This window comes from Urocitellus parryii, chromosome 2 (genome assembly GCF_045843805.1).
Source record: "Urocitellus parryii isolate mUroPar1 chromosome 2, mUroPar1.hap1, whole genome shotgun sequence".
NCBI lineage: Eukaryota > Metazoa > Chordata > Mammalia > Rodentia > Sciuridae > Urocitellus > Urocitellus parryii.
Window position 1 is genome coordinate 225,167,102 of NC_135532.1, and position 16,566 is coordinate 225,183,667.

Sequence of the window (16,566 nt, forward strand, 5' to 3'; positions counted from 1 at the left end):
CACCTCCCGCCATGTGCCATGAAGGTGATTTGGCAAATGGTCCCATCTCTGCACTGTGCTTCAATCTGTGTGCTTCTGCTGATCGCTGGACCTGCAGCTCCACTGTCCCGGCTGCCTTCCATCTTTGTCCTAGTGCTCACACAGGCAATGGACCAAATCAGCTCAGCCACTCAACTCTGGTCTTGTCTCACCATCATATACTGAGACTTTTTAAATTTTAATTTAATATTTTTTAGTTGTAGTTGGACACAATATCTTTATTTCATTTACTTATATGTGGTGCTGAGGATCGAACTCAGGGCCTTGTATCTGCTAGGCAAGTGCTCTACCGCTGAGCCACAATCCCAGCCCCTATACTGAGACTTTTCAAAGCAAATTGGTAGTAGTTCATTTTCAAAATGGGTAAGTGGTATTGGGATTGTGGCTCAGTGGTACAGCACTTGCCCAGCAAGTGTGAGGCACTGGTTCAACTCTCAGCACCACATATAAAAAAATAAAGTCCACTGAGAACTAAGAAAACACTTATATTAAAAAAGGGGGGAGATAAGTTATCATCAACCGCACATCTTAAGCAAAGACCGAAACATCCCAAGCTAACATCCAGACTCACCTGCCTCCAAAATCATCCTCCTCTTTACACAGGAGTCCAGAAAAGGAAGGTGAGGCTGGAGGAAAGGTGGGCTCTGTGAGGGCAGAGGATGAACTCTGGGTAAAAGGAAGGTGGACCACATGGATGATGTGCCAGTGGGAGGAGCAGGTGTCGGGGCATTCCGCTGCCCAGCAGCTAGCTTCCAAAGCAGGTGCCCCAGAGGCCTTGCTGAGTTATGACATGTGCCCCAACCTTCAAATGCAGTGTTTAATAAAAGCCAAAAGACAGAATACCAAACTATCTTTACTGTTTACAGTAGTAAAGGGTAACATAATGTACAAATTGGTGAACAAACAACAGAGCCAACAACATCCCACCAGAGCCCATACAGCAAAACAGGAAATGAGGACATTTCTGCAAGATCTCAAGCAAGCGAGGTGATGGGTCACCGTCAGGGGACTATAAAAGGCAGAGAATGGCCATCAAGCAGCAATGGATCCTTACAGGACGATAGGCAGAACTATGAACATTTTAATTGGTAAAGATTCCCAAATATCTCACAGAACTGGAGTCACTGTTCTAATGCATAATTTCGATACTTATTTGGACAGTGGCAAAGTAAAAATCCATAAGAACACTAAGTCACCTTTCTGTGGGTTTCTTTTGTAACCACACTTTGAAGCAGCTCTTTTGTACAACATAACTGCAAATTCAGTGATATTTCATCTTACTTTATATAAAGACCATAATTATCTGTTAGAAGTAAATCTGAGGCCACAATACAATTACCAAATGAGAAACATGGTAATTATTTCCTGGTTTTGAAAAGATAAAAGCTGGTTTTGGTTGTGCCCATCATTGCCCACATACCCACACCCAAGCACCAAGTGCAGAGGTGGCATCCTGGGCCCCAGACCCAGAGGGGACACACTCAGGAGCAGAAAGCACTTGGGCCTTATTACTGAAGGACTTATTTTGTTTTTTACCTTTGAAGAAGTGTTCCAGTATTTTGCCTTCAACTATACCATATGCTTGATGAAGTCTGTCATTTGCAGCTTTTAGAATTTTAATAATGCGCCTGGTGGAATTCCACCCCCCATACTCTCCCACAGATGCACAGTGTGAACATGAGCTCTCCACGTGATTCGGACAAGTAGCTCCAGCAGTGACCACTTCTCCAGGGGTGAGAGCCTGGCCACAGACTGAAAGCCAACATTTGGCCACAAGTTTGAAGGAAAACATGTTTTGAGAGGGGCAATGAACAAAACCGAGAACAAAAACAAACCCAAAACCTTAAAACTCATTTCACAAAGAGAACAATGTGATTGGCCCAATGTAAGCTGTAGACTCATCCCTGCAGAGTTTTGAGCTGCACTTGAAGTGCTTCGAGGATCGTTTCGGTGACTGTCCTTGTCTTTCTCGGACTCCTCTGTGATCAGCGTGGTCGCTCACCATTCAATAACAAATGCAAGGACGATGGCAGGGTGTGGGGTGGTCCCTCTGGAGGCCATGCCTCCCGTCTGCTGCTGGAACACGTCGATGGTGTCCTCATCCTCCATCTCCAGCTGTCACAGTCCCAGGCAGCCCAGCGAGAAGGGACAGGGAACATCAGAGGAAGGGAAGATGTCCGACTGCCCCCCCCCCACAGCCTAGTCACCCCCTGCTGTGCTGTGCCACCCCTCCTGTGCAGCACACAGGGAAATCACAGTGACTACTCCCCACCTCTGTGCTCCCACAAAGCTCAGAAGAATAGTCACAAGTAAGAATTCTGATAGAAAAACAGTGATTAAAAAACACACTGAGTGCTGGGAACACAGCACAGATGGTGAAGGGCTGGCCTCCATGCACCAGGCCCTGGGTTCAATCCCAGCACCACCAAAAAAATAAATGAATAACAAAATAAACTGGGGCTGGGCTGGGGCTCAGTGATAGAGCACTTGCCTAGCATGTGGAAGCACTGGGTTCGATCCTCAGCACCACATTTAAAAAGATAAAATAAAGGCATTGTGTCCATCTACAACTAAAAGGAATTTAAAACAATAATAATAAATAAAGTAAACTGAAATATCTAAAATTCCTGGGACAACTACACAAAATGAAATTCCAGTGAAGAGCTTCCAGTTAGCCATGCAAGTTCGATGGTCATGCCTACCCAAAGGCAACTGCATCTCCAAGGAAGGGTCCACAAAGTAAAAGCCCACTGCGGACAGGGATCCTGTCACTCAGAGACCAAGGCAGAGGTGGACAGGCTTCCTGCTCCTCTGACACAGGAGGGACGGAGACCCTCCGACCTCTCCCCCTTCTCTCAGCATGGGAGCTTCTGCAATTCCCAAGACTGACTGAGGCCAGGACAGGAGTGGGAGCTCCCAGGGGGCATCCCAGAAGTCCCTTCTAGGCCCGCTGCAGACACACCTGGGGAGGCTGGAGCCAGGAAGCGTCACTGCTCCTCCATGCCACCTGCTCCTGGCTCCCCACTCCAGCCCAATGCCCACCAGCCCTTTCTGCTCTCTGCCTCCCTGGGGAGTCCTGGCAGAGCCCACCCCTTTGGCTTAGTCATGTATGATTTCCAAAAGTGGCTAGAATATTTTTTGCAATAATATTTGCAATAATATTCCCAAAGGTGGCTAAATACTTATTGCAATTATATTTTCAATATTTATGCTATTAAATGTCTTGCAAAAATATTTTCACGTGAAACATTCCAATTTATTCTCACCACCTCTAAGGAAGAAAAAACAAGTACCATCTCCATTTCACAGGGAGACAAAACTGAGACTCGAAAGCAAGTGACTGAGACCACCAGGGTCAGGTGTTGGTGAAAGAGCTGGAGAACATCTGGCTCCAGGGACGAGCTCTCTGCACCGCAGCACCAGGCCCTTTGCCGTGAGGCATGCGGGTGCTCACCTGCACTTCCGATGGCACAGGACATGACAGGCACCCTGCCCACCCACAGCATTCACACAAGACTCCACAGGAGACAGGAATCAGGCCCATGTCTAGCCACTGACTGACTGCAGCCACAAGCTAGGAGTCCGCAGAGCCACGGCAGGAGTCCTGGCAGTCCCACCAACGGCCCTGGAAATCAACATGACTAAGCCAATGGCAGTCCCACCAATGGCCCTACAGCACAAGCCCCACGCTCAGATCCCACCTCAAAGACAGGGTGAGGTCTGACAGTGCCATGTTCTCATTTGAAAAACATCCCAAAATGCCAAAACTTAAAATCTAATAATTCAAATGATCAAGAAAACGTAAGGCATTCTCTATGTGCAGCCCTGGGTAATTCTCAATAAGCATTCCAAATGGCCACTGTGCAGACGCGGATGGGGAGGAGGTCCTGGACACACAGAGCTGGCTTCATACCTGGGCTGGAGTGTCTGTTTCATTAATTGGCTGCCCATCAAACCTGAATCTAATCTGTCTCATTGACAAGCCCTGGAAAGAAAAAGCAATCACCATTAAATATCCCAGATAACACAGCTTAATTCAAGAAACAAGAATGTCTGTCAAACCATCAGAATTCTGAATATGCACTGAATTATGACCCAGCTGAGTATGAATACAGTGGCCCTTATCGATGCCATCGACCACCCTGGAAACGGCTCTCTGACATCCTCCTCCTCCCTGATCCACCCTCTCCATTCCACCCAGAAGCCAAGCAGAGCTTCTGTGCAGCCAGCACCACTGCTTCCCCTTTACAAAGTCCCCATGGACACACAGGTCAGGTGGCCATGAAGGAAGTGGCAAGAAGGCCACATGGAGGGCAGCAGGAAGGAGGGCAATGACCCATCCACGTCCTGAGGGAGCAGGTGAAGGTGGCTGAGGACAGAAACACTCATGGGTCAAGCAGCTCTGCTTCCCTGCAACAGGACAAAGAGGGCTATAGTGCAACTTGGCTGCCTCCAGGAGCTGCAAGGAAGAACATGGAGAAATGAAAAGGCACAAACCCTAAGGACAAATGGAGAAGGGAGGAGCCAGCAGATAGGCTGTGCTGCGGGGCTGGTCACTGCTGGTCCAAGGACACGGACCTCGGGTCTCAGGGTGCAGAAACCAATGAGTTACAGGAGGGGTTAGCCAGTGAACCGGGGACAGAATCAGCATGCAGCTGATTCTGATGGCTGCTCAGCAGATCCCCATGTCATGGCACCAAGTGTCCCTCCCAAGGCAACCAACAAAATGTCCACTTCCTGGAGACGCGGACTCAGGAGCAGGCACCGTACTCCCATGGGCCTGAGCCCCTCAGTCCTCCACCTGTGTTCCAGGATGCAGGACAGAGCCATCCACTCCTGGGACTCTTAGTGACCCTCAGATGGCAGCATCTGGGTGCCCCAGTCAGCAGTCCCAGCAGGCCAGCACCTGTGGACATGTGGGCCCCTCAACACACCCCCAAGCACAGCTCTCGCCATCAGCATTTCTGTGTTTCCTCCTTCACCATGAACAGGGAACTAGGGGCAGAGGACATTTCAGGAAAGACAGAAGGTGAGCTCAGACAGAAGGGGAAAGGCACCGAGGAGAGGGGACACACACCAGAAGGGCCACATGCGTGCACACAGAGCCCTCCGCAAGGTGACAGCCACTGGCTGCTGCTGAGCAACAGGCACAAGCAAAGAACAGATGGAACAAAGAACTGTTGGAAATTACAATCCTGACAGAAATAAGAATGGCCGTGTAAAAAGACAGAGTCGGGGGAAATGCCCAGAAAGGGACCCACAGCAACAGCTACACCCAGAACAGGACAGAGGAAAACCAGCCAAAGGACACCGTGGAGGACGGTGACTGCAGCAGGGTCAAGAATCCAGGAGGGACTGCGACCAGGAAGGACAGAGCGCACCCCCTAGTCGAAGCCGACTTCAGACGGAAAGGAAGACTAGGAGGAAGGTGAAACTAAGGCCCAGGAAGAAGCTCAGGATACCGAAGACAGAGCTTCACAGAGAAGACACACACAGGACTGTATCAGGACGTCATCAGTGTCATGAAAACTGCGCTGCAGGCTGAAAGGAAGGGATGCAGTGGCTGCTGAGGAGGGGGAACTCACAAGGCCCTCAGCAGGACCAAGGAGAGGCAGGGGAGGCAGAGGACAGTACTGGAAGATGCAGGGGCTCCATCCACCAACACCCAGACACTACAGACCAGCAAAGCAAAGACAGCAGAGAGCAGCCCAGCACTGTGGACGTGTCCTGCCGCGGCAATGCACACGGGTGCCAACTCAGGGCCACGGGACAGTGTGCGAGGGCAACCTCGGGGGCTCCTTTCCCACCCTTCACAGCTGAGAATCACACAAGGTCACAGCCTAGGAAGAAGGAGGTGAGCGTGCAGCTGACCAGGGGCCAACAGCGGCTGCCCTAGGAGCAGGGTGTGAGAGTGGGGGCCAGAGGCCCAGGTCTACATTCCAGAGATTTTTGTTTAAAACATCTTGGAAGCAGGGACTGCCAAAGCCAGTGTGGAAAGCAGAGGTGACAGTGTGCTGAAGAAAGGCAGTTTCTCAAGCCACGCCACATCCAGGGGCCCACTCAGGACAGGCCCCTGCCGAGGGCCACCCAACCACAGGGCTGGGGCAGAATCCAGGAACAGCAAGCCTGGCCCACCACAGGCACACAGCAAAGAGCAGCAAGCCCAGGATCCAAAGACTGTAGGGGTTGCTGGACAGCACCTGCCTGCCCCAGGGACACCATGTGGGCCCTGGTGAGAGCAAGAGACAGGTGGTCCGAAGCAGAAGCTGTGGCCCTCAAGTTCACATGACACTAGCAGCAGCATCCAGAAGTGGCCGACCCCTCAGGATACTGAGGAGGCTGACTACTTTGAAACCTGGTCAACAAAGGGGGCAGCTCAAGACAGAGCACCTGCCTGTCGCACCTGAGGCCCCCAAATCCCAGGATCCCAGCACCACACACACCCACATCTAAACACTGGAAACCAAACTGTGATAAGGGCAGTCTGTCTGCAGGAGAACCTCAGCCACCCAGGGGAGGCACCAGGACACACCTGCTGCAGCTCCTGGGTCAGCTGTCAGCCCAGAAGGCACCACAGAGCCTCATGCCTGCCCATAATGCACACCACCCAAGAAGGTGTGGGCAGAAAGAGTCCCAACTGCAGGAACATGGGAGACACCCCTGCCCCAGCCAGAGGCAGCCTCAGAACCCTGTGCATCTGTGGAGGGAGGGCACCTGCGTCCCAGGCCGCCTGGGAACTGGGGCAGCAGCCTGTGGCCAGCCCGCACCTGCCTCTCGCAGTAGGCCTTCATCAGCTTGCTCAGTGGGGTGTGCCTCTTGATCTTGAACTGCACCACCGAGCCATCCTGCCCCGCCACCTTCAGGTTGATGTGGTCATTCTCCGTCTTCACACCCTCCTGCAAGAGACAGGACACAGCTTCAAAAGTTGGCTCAAGATAATTGTGAATTAGGAGGATCCCAATTTCAGTGCCAGCCTCAGCAAAAGCCAGGCACTAAGCAACTCAATGAGACCCTGTCTCTAAATAAATAAAATACAAAATAGGACTGGGGATGTAGCTTAGCGGTCAAGTGCTCCTGAGTTCAATCCCCAGTACCTCTCCAAAAAAAGAATATTCTGCCAATTACCGATGTGATATTAAATATTGAATGATAAATGAAAAGATCTGAACTTAATGACATTCTCCATTCCCCTTGTTCAGTCTGCCTCAGAATATTTTTAAATAATTTAGCCCATTTCTAATTCTTACAATACATACAAAATAAAAATAGTACAATAACAGGTGCACAGTACAAAAATGAATTAGGTATGTTTCTTCATGTAAGCTAAATGTTGTTCTCTCATCATATTAAAATAATGTGCATAGGGCTGGGGTTGTGGCTCAGCAGTAGAGCGCTCACCTAGCAAGTGCAAGGCGCTGGGTTCCATCCTCAACACCACATAGAAGTAAGTAAATAAATAAAGGTAGAAAAAAAAGATAACTGTGATTTTAAAAGGCAAGTCTTTAGGTAAGGGTTGGTTTTATTAAAAAGTCATTAAAACCAACCTAATTCTTAAAATTCTCCTGCAATTCAGAGTCACTCATGTGACTTTATTTTCACACAGAATTTATTTCTAACTTCCTCTCACTAAGCACCCACGCATAAGGAAATGCGGGGCAGAACTGGAGTCCCACAGAAAAAGCTGATTGAGTCAAAGAAAAAAAGTCATTTAATAACAATCTTGGAAAAAGTAAGAGAAAATCCTTCTTTGTCTTAAAATCGCTCTTATGAAGGTAATAAGAACACAGGTCCCCAGGTTACGTGACTGGTAAGACAAAATCAATATCCACAACCTTGAGGGACCCTGGCACCCTGAGGGGCTTGGTGGGGACCAGATTTCATCGGGGGCTCCCAGCTACGATGCCATCATTAGGACCAGAGGAGCCACCTCTGTGAAGTTTCCACTTCCGTGCAATCCTGTCCTGGGGCTGGGGAGCTCAGAGGTAGAGCAGGTGCCAGGCATGCACTAGGCCCTGGGCTCTATCCCCACCCAGCAGACCCATCAGCCTATCTGATGGCAGTCATCCTGGTGCTTTATTGCTATATAATTCAAGATACACACCAGCTACTGAACAATAGCATAATGAGGGTTCTTTGTTGCCTGGAAGCACATTTTGAATCAACTCCAAAGTTTATGTTAAGGGGCAGTGAGCCACCTATATAGGCTACTTTGTCCGAAAAGGAAGTGAGGTTCCAGAGCTATTTTCTGTTTTCCAAAGTACGTCTGGCCCACCAGATTGGCTACCTGGGAGTCCATAGGAATGACCTACTTCTTAACAACCCAGTGAGGCCCTCTGACCCAGCGGAAGGCCAAGTCCAGGGCAGTCTGCAGAGTCTGTCTTCACACACAGGCCTGGCTTTCACCGTGTGCTAGAGCCCAGACTCCATGGAAGCACCCTATCCCTCTGATGCCTGCCGCTCCCTTCGTTTCCTAGTGGGGAGAGTCAGGCGCCCTCACTCTCTCCCTGAACACCGGGCACACCTGGCCAGAAAAGGGGAGCAAGGTGCGGAAGGCTTGCACATTCCAGCTCCCTGTGCACAGCCCTGGAGATCTGGCAGGAGCAGAGCCTGTCCAGGGAGCTATGGTGGCCTGAAAAGTGGCACCTGGGGTGAGGGGCTCCAGCAAGGAGCTGGTAGACGCCTGTCCCTGCAGCACTTACCCACCCCTCTGGCGAGGGCCAGTGGCCAAGTGCCTTCCTCCTCTTGGGGAATGCCAGGGCTTGCCCTGCAAGCCACAGCCCTCTCCAGAGCACAGCTCCAGGCCTGGGCAAGGTGGCAATGCTGATCAAGGGACGTGAATGACCCAAGGCCCCTGCTCCGCCACAGGACCCCTTGAGCTTCCCCCTTCACTGCCCAGAGAGTAAGGATGCTCCGGCTTCTTCATCTAAACAGATGCAGGACTAGAACCCTGAAGCCAGCAGAAGCACAGCAGGTGCCAGCACAGGCCGGGGGCAGGCCTGAGACACTCTGGCCCCCTAACAGGGACACCAAGAGGGAACTGTCCCAGCCCTCAGTGAATCCAATAAGCAAGTGAACTTAGGAGTTAAGAAAGAAAGCTGAGGCCAACCTGGGCGACTTAGCACCTATCTCAAAATAAAAACTAAAAAGGGCCGGGGATGTAGCTCAGTGGTAAAGCACCCCTGGGTTCAATCCCCAGTACCTCAAAAAAGAAGAAAATGAAAAGACCACATAAATCTTATTATATTTACCTTCATTAAGAGAAGGTGAGGTAGAAAAGAGCTGGGCTGAGGTGGGAGGATCCCGAGTTCAAAGCCAGCCTCAGCAGAGGCGAGGCGCTAAGCAACTCAGTGAGACCCTGTCTCTAAATAAAATACAAAACAGGGCTGGGGATGTGGCTCAGTGGTCAAGTGCCCCTGAGTTCAATCCCTGGTACCTCCTCCCCAAAAAAAGAGCTGGGAGAAGCAAGTAGGAAAGTTGGCCCACCAAGGTCACATTCCCATGTAACAAGGCAGAAACCCAGAACCCATGCAAGCTCAAGAAACTGACAGTGAAGCATCTGTGACCCAGTGACCATATTCTCTCCAAAAAAAAGACAAACTGCAACACAGTAACCTAATTGGTCAGAGGCACACATGAACACCAGATTCCTGGTACCTGCACTCAAAGACCCACTGTTTTTTTAACCTCCAGCCAACAGCCTTCAAGGCCAACCTCTTCCCCTCTGATCTTACCATATAAAACCCCAGACAACAGACACCCATTGGCCACCCTCTCCTGGGACCCACCCTTTCCGGAGCTCTGCTTTCTATTACTCCAATAAATCCTGTTACTTTGCTCTTGCCCTTTGTGTCCCTGGATTTCATTCAAATTCATAAGACAAAGAACCCACCCAACCCCAAGCTCTGCTACAAAGTCACCTACAAAGCACAGGGGCATCTGTGCCTGGCCTAGGATCAACAGGTGCTCACCCAAACGGTCTGGGTGGACAGTGGTGTAATAAGGCCCAGGGCTGCAGTTGGACCTTTCTTCAAAACTATCACTCATAGGGCCAGCCTAGGCTTTCGGGTGGGTTCCCCCAGTCCTGACAGCCAGGAGCCCTCAACTGAAAGAGAGGGTGATCTATTTCAGGACCAGGCAGGTGATGGAGAGGCAAAATGCATTCGGCTCAACACTTTGTTATCTACTGATTTAATAAAACAGACCCCAACAGGTCAGAACACGGGACCAAAACTTTCCGTTTAATTAGGAGTCAGCAACCTTGGCCTTCCCAGGGACTACAGTGGGGCCTGCCCGAGTACTGCGATAGCCAGCAATGCCCCACAGGACTGCGATCAAGGTGAGCACATGCAACCAGGACAGCGATGGGGGGTGGGCACCCACCTCAGTACCCAGATGGAGGGCGAGCACCCCAGGACTCTCATAGGTGTCTGCCCTCCAGGATTGCTATGGGGGTGTCCCAGCACCAAGGAGCTATGGGACTGCTCAGAAGGGACGACTTGATGCTCGCACAGTCACGCGCTGCCTGGGAGGCTGGACTCGACCTACAGCCAGAGGTTATGCCGAGGAGAGGGGCGGTGGCACGGGATGAGGACTGTGGAGGACACGCCAGGTGCAGACGCGGGAGCTGCACTCGCCAGCAGGGTCTGCGCTCAGCGACTGCGGCAGCCAGAGACGGCAGGCTGAGCAGACCGGGTCCCAGGCCACCAGCCCAGCGGCTCCCCAGAGCTCCAGGCTGACGGGCCTAAGAGGTGGAGTCGAGAGCGGGCTCGTAGCCCGGGGGCGGAGCCAGGGCGGGTCCGGGAGGCGGGGCGTATTCCGGGGCGGAGCCATAGGGGAGCGAGGCACCATCTGGGCGGGGCCGGGCAAGTCGGGCCCCCAGGGCGGAGCCGGGCGAGGCAGGGCGTGGCGAGGCGCGCTGGGGGCGGAGCCTGGCGAGGCGGGGGCGTGGCGAGGCGCGCTGGGGGGGCCGCGGGCGCCGGCGGGGGGAGGGGCGGCGGCGCGGTCCGCGAGCCGAGCTCGCGGCAGGTTGGCGGCCCGCGGCGGCGGCTCTGCGGGCAGCTGGCGGGGCCGGCGTCGCGCTTACCTTGGGCTTCTCCTCGGACATGGCTGCGCGGCGACGGCAGCGAGACGCGGAGGCGGAAGAGGCAGCGCGAAGCGGGCGAGTCACGCTCTGGGCCCCGCCGCTCTCCCGCCGCAACTGCTCGCGGGGCCGCGCTTTATCCCCAAATCCCGGCGTGCCGGTTGGCTGGGCGGCGTCACGTGGCTGCGCGCGTGCACGATGCGCGCTCCCCGTGCCTCGGGGGCGCGCCCGGCCGGTCGCGGTTCCAGGCGGTTGGAAATGCGTCACGGGGCGGGTCCCCGAGCGTCCCGTGCCCCGGGGGCGCGCAGGGCCGGGGGCGCGCAGAGCTCCAGGGTGAGGAGGGACCCAGGGCGCCCGGGGCGCGCCAGGCTCCTGGTTGGGGACGGCGCCGAGGTGCGCAGGGCCCGGGGTGGGGGCGGGGGCTCAGGGTAGTGGCTGCCTGCGCTCAGGCCTGGGAGGCTCTCGGGCGTGGCAGGCCCAGCGGTGTGCAAGGTCAGGGCCTGGACGGTGTCTTGCGGGGCCCGGGAACCACCTGCCCTGGTGGATCCGTTCCACCCACCTAGCCCTTACCATGTTTAGTTCCGTGGGCAGAGCCCAGGCCCCTTTCCTGTGTGCAGACTGCACTTCTAGGAGGTAAAGGAAAATTAGGGCAGCCTGGCCAACCCTCTTCAGGGGGCCAGGGAAAGGAGCAAGTGACCTGTCCTGGCTTTCTGAATAGGCTCTACGCCCTTCACTGACTTGAGGTGAAGGTCCAGTTGCAGGCCGGGAGTGTTCCAGGCCTGCAAGCCTCATCCACTGAAGATAACCCACATTTTGTTGGTTGAGTGAGCCTGCACAGATTCCTGGATCCTGAAGTTCTAGGTGGGGTGGCCAACCATCTACAAAGTCCCCTAGACAGGGGAGAGCTGCCAAGTTCTGTTCGCTGCACCTCCCACTCAACACTTACCCAGACTGCATTCTCCATTCTCCTTCGTACCAGTTTGGGGCCTTCTGAACCCCAAAAGTAGAAAAGCACCTGGGAGAAGAGAGGGGCAGGAGACACAGGAGGACACCCTTGTGACTCAGGGTTCTGCTGTTTCTAGAATGCTGTCCTAAGTCACCCACACCCAATCCTCCCAACTCATTTTACATAGGAGGAAACAGTCTGTTGGAGGTGAGTGACACACCCAAGGTCACACTCTAAGAAACACTACTGGAGTCTTGAGTTAAGGCAGCAGTCTTGACCTGTGTCCAATGCAACTCTGACTGCAAACCCAGGGATAGACCTCAAGGAAACAGAATATGTTCTCAGGTGGTCAGAGAAAATGGGCAGAGAACTTGAACCTGTGTAGTTAGGATGTCCTCCATGTGTCAGGGAGTATGAGTGCCACCTCACCCTGTCCTTCCTTCTTTATCCTGATGTCCTCAGAAGGGATGGACCAGTCAGGACTGATTCACCCACCCCCAGGCATGCCAAGCCACGTGCTGGCCAGCTGTGTTCCAGAGCTATATAGCAGAGTTACTGCTGTTGACCGGCTACCCAATGTTGAAGTATAACACCAGAGAAGCACGCCGAGGCAAGGTCAGAGTGGAAAGTAGAAGTTTGTTAAAGGACAGCAGAAAAGACTTCTGGAGGAAGAAGGGGACCCCAGAGGTGGAATCCACTGAAGGGCGAATGTATTCCCCCTTTTATAGTTCTTTCAGTGATGGAATGTAGGTGGAATGGCTCCAAGGGTGGGGCACAGGTGGGCCAAAGAAGTAATCTTTTAGGACTTTTGGGTCAGCATCTTCAAGTTTGCTGGGAGCTGTTTTATTAACATTTCTTTGGGATGGGCTCTGGGCCTTGGGGACATTAACATTCCAAGAGTTGTCCTGCTTTTCCCGGAATTCATTCTCAACATGGCCTCCATTTTTTATTTTACTCGATATTAGACCCGATTTACCTAACTACACTGACTACCTAACTTTAAATCTGGCTTCAGCAGCCTCTGAAACCTGAAGCCAGGAGGCTGGATGCACGGGGTTAGCAGCCAGGAAACGGCAGGAAACGGATGTGTACGTAAGTGTGCATCCCATTTCCATCCTGTCCGAGGAAGGTCCACAGAGAGGGTGCTGTTCACCCCTGTTGACACTGCAGCCATGGAGTCCAGTGTGTGTACTTGACTTCACAGCCCTCCACTCTGAAGCATTTGCCTACTTGGGAAAAGGCAGGGCTCTTCATGAAGGACTTGGAGCCAACCTCCAACCAGTTCCACAGTTTGGTTCCTACATTCTGGAAGCTGGACCGTGGCTGGCCTCTGGCTAGAGGATGCCCAGGTAAAATAGCCAGCTCAGTTTCTAGAAGATGAGCACCTCCTCTAGGAGTCAGCCCCAGGGTGACTGGTGAGCCATGGAGTCCAGGATACCATGAGTTATAAAATATGACATTATTGCATACACCATGTACTTATTAAACTATGATGGGCTATGAGTGAAAGACTCCAGGTTAGAGTTGAGGATGTGAAAAATATACAGCTTAAAATTGATTTAAAAAAATAACTAAATGTGCTAGAACAGAAATTAACTGAACTATGATCTGTTCACACAGTGGAAGGCTATGTCACTATTAAAAGAGATATGTTAAAAAAAAAAAAAGACTGTGCAGCCAATTTGGAAAGCAGTATGGAGATTTCTCGGAAAGCTGGGAATGGAACCACCATTTGACCCAGCTATTCCCCTTCTCGGTCTATTCCCTAAAGCCCTAACAAGAGCATGCTACAGGGACACTGCTACATCGATGTTCATAGCAGCTCAATTCACGATAGCAAGACTGTGGAACCAGCCTAGATGCCCTTCAATAGATGAATGGATAAAAAAAATGTGGCATTTATATACAATGGAGTATTATTCTGCATTAAAAAATGACAAAATCATAGAATTTGGAGGGAAATGGATGGCATTAGAGCAGATTATGCTAAGTGAAGCTAGTCAATCTTTAAAAAACAAATACCAAATGACTCCTTTGATATAAGGGGAGTTAACAAGGACAGGGTAGGGACGAAGAGCTTGAGAAGAATATTTACATTAAACAGGGATGAGAGGTGGGAGGGAAAGGGAGTGAGAAGGGAAATTGCATGGAAATGGAAGGCGATCCTCAGGGTTATACAAAATGTCATATAAGAGGAAAGGAGGGGTAAGACAAGATAATACAAATGAAAGAAATGATTTACAGTAAAAGGGGTAGAGAGAGAAAAGGGGAGGGGAGGGGAGGGGGGATAGTAGAGAATAGGACAGACAGCAGAATACATCAGACACTAGAAAGGCAATATGTCAATCAATGGAAGGGTAACTGATGTGATACAGCAATTTGTATACGGGGTAAAAGCGGGAGTTCATAATCCACTTGAATCAAACCGTGTAATATGATGTATTAAGAACTATGTAATGTTATGAACGACCAATAAAAAAAAAAAAAAAAGACTGGTAAGTTTTACCAAGCAGATCATAAGCTATGGATTTGATTCATATTTCTGTGTGTATAAATAGTGGATGGAGCTGGTTGCAGCTCCCACACTTTCCCATCTGTTCCAGATCCTTTAAAATGACAGCAAAAAATGCAGTGTTCACAGCAACAGGAGAAAACACAGAAGAATGCTGATAGAGGGTTAAAGAGTCGCAAAAAACTTAGCAAAATGGGGTTAAATTGACAGACAAGAGCCCAGGAAAAACTGCCGCCCACAGGAAGCAAGGTGGAAAGAACCGAGCAGGGGACAGCTGCTCAGAACTGAGCTCCAGGAGGGGCCCTGGCCTGGGCTGGCCAAAGGCTGGCCCTGACCTGTCCCCACACCCAGAGCTGTAGCTGCAGGAGGATCTGGGCCATGACACCAGGCTGAGACCCCAGAGTTCACTCCAAAGAAGATCCTGTGCCTGAGGAGGCCCTGGAGGGCTGTGGGCTAGCAGGAGGCCCGAGCCAGTGGGGAACACCGAGGCACCAGGCTGTCCGCCACCACAGACCCCAACACCCACACCACATGCCCAGCACCCCCTTCTGGGACGTGGGGGTTGGCACAACCCCCTGGGAAGACATGGAGCTGGAAAGTCAGTGGGAGGACTGTGGCTTAAGACTTGGTATGTGCTGAACAGGAGAAAGGCCCTGGCCCAGGCAGGACTTGGGGAACTATAAGAAACATCACAGGACTCCCCAGGGACAGCGAGAAGGTGGGAGCACTGTGGATCAGTGCAAGGACCATGTCCACCAGACAGGAGCGTCAGAAGATAGAACAGAGTGGGAGAAGAACAAGTCAAAGCCCCGTGAAGGGCATTTCTCAGGACTAAAGAAAACTGTGACTCCACAAACGGAAAGGGCCCAGCAGCCAATGGCAGGAGAGGGGCCAGCCTAAGCCTGGGAATGAGGGTTCCCGCTGGGCCGCAGCAAGGACTCCTGGGGCAGTCAGAGCCCTCCTGCCAAAGTCAGCCAGAAAATCTACTTGAAATATGCCCCCATATGGGCAAAGACCCTAGAAAAGAGACAGCAATTCTTTTTTGTTTGTTTGTTTGTTTTTGTTTTTGTACCAGAAATTGAACTCAGAGGCACTCAACCCCTGAGCCAGGTCCCCAGTCCAATTTTGTATTTTATTTAGAGACAGGATCTCACTGAGTTGCTGTGCCTCACTTTTGCTGAGGCTGGCTTTGAACTCGGAATCCTCCTGCCTCAGCCTCCCAAGCTGCTGGGATTACAGGCCTGCACCTTGGCGCCCAGCCTCTATTTACTTTTTGAAACAGGGTCTCTCAAAGTTTATGAGGCTGGCCTGCAACTTGTGAGTCACAGGGGTTACAGACCTGGGCTTCTGCATCTCAGAGGAGGCCAGAAATCTGAAACCAAGGTGCTGTTGGGGCTGGTGTGCTAAGATCTCTTCCTGGCTGTGGGCAGTCCCTTCTCCCTGTCCCCTCACCAGCCTTCGCTCTGTGCCTGCAGACAGGGAGTGTTCCTTGGTGTCTCTACAGCCCGGATACTTTGGGCCTCACCCTATGACCTCAGTTAACCTTCACTACCTGCCCAGTGGCTCTGGATCCAAGCAGTCCCATTGGGAATTAGGCTTCCTACATGAATCTGGAGACAGGCTCAGTCCCTAAAGTGCAGTGACAAGAAGTGAGTCCCACAGCAGTTCTTGAACCTGTAGGGTGGGAGCACGTGGCAATGACCTGCCAGATAGGGGCTCTGAGAGGCTGCAGCTAAGGGCACCGTGGGCCACAGGGTAGGAGTGGGTTTTTACAAAGAAAACCAAATGATCCAAGAGATCCTTGGGAGAAGAAGATATTGACATAGACAAGAAAGCAACAGATTAATATGTGCAAGAAAATAGATGGAAATCTGCTGGTAGCAGGCTGCCCTGGCCTCTGGGGATTCAACCCCCAGTCTTTTGTTATGCATGTCAATGTGGCCAGCTCACAAGGCCGTGACTCGGGCTTGCAGTTTCCTGTTTATCTGC

General features: G+C 51.9%; 1 protein-coding gene across 1 annotated transcript; it reads right to left on the reverse strand.

The window, feature by feature from the left end:
- Positions 1 to 876: 876 nt before the first annotated feature.
- On the reverse strand, positions 877 to 11,247 carry Sumo3 (small ubiquitin like modifier 3). The gene is made up of 4 exons (XM_026381796.2): positions 11,123 to 11,247; positions 6,807 to 6,935; positions 3,953 to 4,024; positions 877 to 2,154 (listed from the first exon to the last, which is right to left on the reverse strand). The coding sequence occupies exons 1-4, from the start codon at positions 11,141 to 11,143 to the stop codon at positions 2,038 to 2,040; spliced, it is 339 nt and encodes a 112-aa protein (XP_026237581.1). The 5' UTR covers positions 11,144 to 11,247; the 3' UTR covers positions 877 to 2,037.
- Positions 11,248 to 16,566: the final 5,319 nt, after the last annotated feature.

Coding starts and splice junctions, on each gene's coding strand:
- Sumo3 (XM_026381796.2), bottom strand. CDS start 11,143: ATGTCCGAGGAGAAGCCCAAG. Junction 6,936..11,122: donor TGTCCGAGGAGAAGCCCAAG/GTAAGCGCGACG, acceptor TGTCTCTTGCAG/GAGGGTGTGAAGACGGAGAA. Junction 4,025..6,806: donor AGGCCTACTGCGAGAGGCAG/GTGCGGGCTGGC, acceptor TTTTCTTTCCAG/GGCTTGTCAATGAGACAGAT.